Below are 6,000 nucleotides of genomic sequence, written 5' to 3'. Positions count from 1 at the left end.
AATGTCCATGTGTTCATTCTCGTTGGGTGCAATCCCCTTTAGGAAATTGTAACGACAGTAACAGAGGTAATATAGACATTCACATAATAGAATTGTCACTCTTGGTCAAATGTGAATCTTCAGAGATGTTAACTGTTTAGTGCTGTACTTAAATTCACAGTGATTTCCACTATGTGGAACAAGTAATTCTACATTCAGGGAATGTCTAAGTTATTTGGTAAAGTTAGCTAGAACAACAAAGTAGGCAATGGAATTATCAAGTACAATTCACAGTTGAACTTTATTTTTAGGATCAAATATGTAGCATAATAGTAAGGTAAGCAGAAATTAACAAATGGTTTAAAATGGTATAAAAATACAATGTGGCAATAAATAGGCATTTATAACTACTTGACCTATTCTCTGGAAATTGCACAATCAATATGTACAGTCATTAACAGGCAAACGGGTTTGGAAACTTAGTCATCATTAGGAACTAATCAGCGAGTGCTCCATGATAAAAGTAAAATTTTGCAGTAAATCAGACTGTTCTGAATTGCATTTTAAGCAGCTAAATGACGAATAAACCAAACCCTTTATCTAACAGACCTTCATATTTGCCAATAATCATTCTTATAAAATACCATATCAAAATAATAAAATTACTAACAAGTTCCTAACAATTATGGCTTGCTACACCCGTTGGCCACCCTGATGGCAAGTGCTACATATTTTTTTAAATTAAAGGTCAAAATCTTTTTTTTTAGAAAACAAAATCTTTACTCAAAAGTCATATCTCACACAAGTATATTAAATGCTTTTGAAGAAACATTTTGGGAAATGCAACATTAATCATGGAATTCAAAGTATATAAATAACAATTTTTCTGCTCTTGTTCTTTACCTCACATGCCCATTTGGCCTGGTTGGTTGGTGGCATCCGTCGGTCTCGAGAGACCATGGATCTGCGCCTGGAGTTCCCAGGGCGCAGGCCTGGGCAGGGTTGTATGGGAGACTGGCAGTTGCCCAAGTTGCAGGCCTTCCCCTCTCCACGCCACCGATGTTGTCCAAGGGAAGGGCACTAGGACCCATGCAGCTTGGCACCAGTGATGTCGCAGAGCAATGTGTTGTTAAGTGCCTTGCTCAAGGACACAAACACACTGCCTCAGCTGAGGCTCGAACCAGTGACCTTCAGGTTACTAGTCTGATGCCTTGCCCACTAGGCCACGCGCCAACACATTTGGTCTAAATAACAATTATTTAGTGTCTTGAAAGTTATATATTAAGTACTTCTAATGTCTATTCACTTTATAAGAATTGTATCAGGAGTGAAGGAGCACAGTAAACATTGGAAATAATCATCAGCAGGATCACAAGGCTGCAGAGAATCCCTTTCTAACTGTTCTTTAAAATAGATTAATGATGTCATCCTTTTCTCCTGATACAGACCCAGAAAACACTTATTACTGTAGATAGCATGATACAATGGTCAGTGAACTTAAATATTTTATATTAAGAACAAACTAACAATTGGAAGTTTATTCCACCTTGAAAAAACATTATGCTACACCTGATACATAGAAAAGGGATGAGAAACAGAGAAACTGATGATCAAGCTATATTTTTTCATTCATTCATTTAAATGAAGGCTTTCAGTTAAAATACTCCTTATTTCACAGTGACCTCTACTGTATTACCTGGTGAACAATTCAGAGTTAACTAGAATTTACTGCTTAGGGGCCAAATTTGCTTAATCTCACTTTTCTTACCCATGTAGTGTTGGACAGCGATTGAAATTATTATGACAAATAAACTGTTCATTTGATGTATCAGGATTGTCTTTTGTATCCACTTGTCATTGTATAAAACTCCCCTAATGTTTTTATTTCCCCTGTTACCTGCTCTGGAATTAATAGTTACAACTTTCTTCAATAATTCAATCGCCTAACATTATTTATGGAGGTTTTCAATATAGCCTTCAAGTAGATATTGCTATAGGGATCAGACCTGAACCCAAAACGGTAAGTTTCCAACGAGCCCATTGATTCATAACAATATAAGTGCTTCCCAATTGATTTGTTTGCTATAACGTGGCAACAGATTATTTCAGTTTTCAGACATGGTTCTAATCCATCATTTCTCTACCTACACAACGTTGGTCAGAAGATTATAGGTTTCCTAGATTGTACATCAGAGCTTGTACCCAGAGAAGACACAAACACTAAAAAACATGTAAAGGAGGATTTGTCTCCCTAAGCTTACTGTTAGTTTTGAATTGGATAGAGTGGAGATGCAGAGACATCTTGGTCAGAGCACATTTGATAGAACCTTTCTTCAGGGATCTGTAGGAGACTCCTCGAGGCCAAAGCAGAACAGATTATGCTACACAAAATTCACTGTATTGACACAGGATATCTGAGCTATAAATTTCAGCAATGGAGCAGAGGTGAATGTGAACCTACAATATACAGTTGGAGGCAATTAAAACCGGAGAAGTAAAATAATTGCCAGATACCAGCAAACCTTTAAAACTAATATCCAACAAAAATGAAAATAGGACAAGAATAGAAGCTAATACTGCTTTCCATAGAATGGAACAAAAGAACAATTGGTCAGATGAAGCTAACTAGCTAAGGTTTCAGAGGAAGGCTGCCTTGTTGCAATCTGCATGTATATGGGCTCTACACTTCTGGGCCAGTGCTTTTAACTCTGATTCTAACCTTGGACTCACTATTGAATACAAGAGCATTCCATATTATCCTGAGCTGACAGATTTGATTCACTTCACATCTGCTCCCTCAGCTTTGCAGTAGCCTTGGCTACCGTATCTAGTGTAACTTCATTTAATTAAACATTGAAGTTTAGGAGGGCTATTTTCTCAAACTTTTATTTTAATTATTATAATCTAATTATTGCTATAACTTAAATGTGTATTTAAATAAATTTATAAATGTTGGTAATTTTTAAAAAATTATAGAAACATTTAAATATTAATCAGAGGCTCATGGAAACACTTGAAAACGTGAATCAACAGAGAGCCATCTATGGTTTTGTCATCCCTTGCAGATGGACAATGATGGTGTTGACAAGAGGATATTGAATCATGCGACTACAGAAGTGGTACCACAGGCTCACTGTGAGTGAATGTGGGATACAGGCCAATTTAGAAAATAAACTGTAATCTCACAAAATGGATCAATATGCCTACAATTGACAGGCATATATAAATCATTAATTCAGAAACTTTTTAAATAACAAAGCTAAACATTTAATATTTTGATACAAATACCTTTTAACAATCTGAGCTAAACTAATCACTAAGTTAGATCACTTTGGAAAGTTTGTAGATGTAGTGTTGAATATATTACTGTTTTCTGTGGGAAGGCTCCATATGTAAATAACATTATAACACTTCTGTTTTCACAATACTACCTCTTCTATTTCATCCTCAAGAGAATCAATTGCTTTTATGGCTGGCTTCACTGAGGTGTACTTGGAGCGGTGACGATTGGAACTGGTGATAGCATCAGTAAAGACATGATCACCCATCTCATTTTTCCTTGTGTGCAAGCTTGTTTTTTCCCAAGGGAAGGGGTTGCTGTTCCAATTAGATTTCTGTATAGGATTTAATAGTACATCATCCTCCTTAGAGGTGAATCTAACACCACTCCCAGAACCAAACAACTGATCTATCAAGTTAGGCCTTTTGTCTTTAACAGGAATGTCAAAATAACCATTAGTTTGTTCCTCTTTGTTATTTCCCTTTGGAATAACAGGTCCGGGTCTCCCATTTCCTTTCCCAAAGGAGGGTGCATACGTGCCAAAACTCAGCTCATTACCTATATCTGTGGTCTTGTAGTTTCTACGACCATAAGTCTCTGCTGGTGTTTGTTCCGACTCTTGAAAGTTCCTGTTTTTCTGCAATCTTTCTGGGGAGTTGTTGCCAATGGAAAATGTGTAAGTAGTATTTTCATGTGGAGAAAACAAGGAATTTCCACTGGTTTCTTCATCGATCTCTCGCATCTTTGCCAACAGGATTTCTTTTTTACGCCTTTCATCCATTTTTTCTGAGTTTTCATGTTCTTCTTCTCTAAATTTTGTTCCTTTCTTTTTCTCTTTTTCTTTCTCCTCAGTTTTTCTTTCTTGCTCTTCCTGCTCCCATTCTGTAAATCCAAAAGAAAGTCTCAGATGATCAGTTTCTTCTTCGCCATTTCTGAGCAGCATAATATGCAAACATATCACTTTCTGCTTAAGTTTAATTTGGAGCATATTTAAGATTTATTCAACAAAAAAAATGATAGCTACAATCTGAATCTATCAAAGTGCAATAATTGGGCAAGGATGTGTCTAATAGTAGGCTTAGAACACCTTCTAAGTTCACAGACTGCAAACATTTTGTGCCCCTGGTTGTAGAAGTCTGAATAAAATTCTTACTGTACTTTAAACAAAATTTAATATTAGTTAATAAACACAAGTGTTTTCAAATGAAAGCATATAATTTGATATGAGCAACTGACAACTTGCCAGCTAACAGTTGTAATCTGTTACCCTGATTATCCGAAGTGCCCATCTATGGTTTTAATTTATTAATTTGATTTCAGCTTACAAAAGCCACAAAATTTAAACTCAGTTCCTGCAGCAAAGTAGTACTTTAATGTAATTTTGTCAGGTTCTGCTGTTAATAGCAAGTCAAAACATGGCAAAAGGAGCTCCAGCAGTTATTCCTGGGAGTGTTGCCAGTTTCTCAATATAGAATTATAGATTTTGGTTGCATAAAAGCTTTAACTATTATATTTTTGGAAAGGTTTAAAATTAAAGTCTGTCAATAAAAAATGTACTTTGTTCATTATGTAGGAGGAATTTTAATGGGGCATGTGAAATGATGCACAATAACATATTTCCTTACTTGGGCAGTTCGTAGGTGACTCAGTTTTAAAACTTTTAACAAAAAAAAAAATGCATGTGCACTATTTGTGAAGAGACTAAATAGAATTGGTATTTTGATTTAATTGGGTCCATAGGGCAAGTGGATTAAAGGCTACGGAAACATGGAACACTCTGAGATGGACTGAAAATGCATATATATGTTGAAATATAGATTGAAAAAATATACTCCATATGCTTACATTGTTCCTTTTTTTCTCCTAAATAAAGGAATTATCCTGTTTCCAGTGGACAAATGCCATATACTGTAACTCAAGACTAATCGATAGAAATAAAATAGAGTCCAGATTTTTAGTAAGATTATTTTAAGCATTAGCACAATACCATATTAATTATTAGCAACTTAAATGCCTAGCTTGAAACTTAATCCCCCACTTTCTGATCATACTAATTGTGAAGAGCTGACAGGCAGAGAGGAATGGGCAAGTTATTCACTCTGATGTCACCAAGTGGCCTGTTCAGCTCTTCACAGGCCAGGCCAGTTTTTAAACTGGCTCTATACAATTAAAGCCTGAGAAATATAAAGATGAAGTAGACAAAACTGAAGATCTTGTTAGAAAAGATACATTTCAATGGAAGTTACCTTCATCTTTAAAAGCCACTGGGATGCACAGTTTGCACTGGCAGAGCTTAATTAATGAATAAAATGAGGGTGGCACAGCGAACAGAACTAAAGCCTCTCAACTTCAGCCGCTTGGCAGTTCTCAAAGAATATCCTTGGAGGGTGATTCAGTGAGGCAATGTAGGTGGAATTTAGGAATATGTTAATGATTACATTGATGGGATGGCACTATAGGACTCCAATGGTCAACAGAATTGCAAGAACAAATAAGTAGGGAAATCACTGATAGCTGTAAGAATAATTAGGATGTAGCAGTAGCTGACATTGATTGGGACTGCCATAGTGCAAAGAGCTTGGAGGGAGCAGAATTATTAAATATGTCCTGGAAAGTTTTCTTAAATAGTACATCTGTGACTAGTGATATTCTGCAGGACTGCTGCTTACACTGTACAGTGTACATGACTTGGCTGAAAAAGTAGATGGCTGGGTTAGCAAGTTTACAGACCATGCAAAGAT

The 6,000-nt window shown here is 36.0% G+C and overlaps 1 protein-coding gene across 5 annotated transcripts in view; it reads right to left on the bottom strand.

Moving 5' to 3' along the window:
• Positions 1-261: 261 nt before the first annotated feature.
• lca5 (lebercilin LCA5) overlaps positions 262-6,000 on the bottom strand; it is an 80,436-nt gene continuing 74,697 nt past the window's right edge. For all 5 annotated transcript variants that reach the window (XM_073056430.1, XM_073056428.1, XM_073056429.1 and 2 more), the window contains one exon: positions 262-4,141. In XM_073056430.1, the coding sequence (XP_072912531.1) occupies positions 3,399-4,141 (743 nt within the window). In that variant the 3' untranslated portion in view covers positions 262-3,398. The remainder of the gene's footprint in view (positions 4,142-6,000) is intronic.

This window comes from Hemitrygon akajei, chromosome 9 (assembly GCF_048418815.1).
Source record: "Hemitrygon akajei chromosome 9, sHemAka1.3, whole genome shotgun sequence".
Classification (NCBI taxonomy): Eukaryota; Metazoa; Chordata; class Chondrichthyes; order Myliobatiformes; family Dasyatidae; genus Hemitrygon; species Hemitrygon akajei.
The sequence above is the reverse complement of the archived record's forward strand: the minus strand, read 5'-3'. Positions and strand labels throughout refer to the sequence as shown.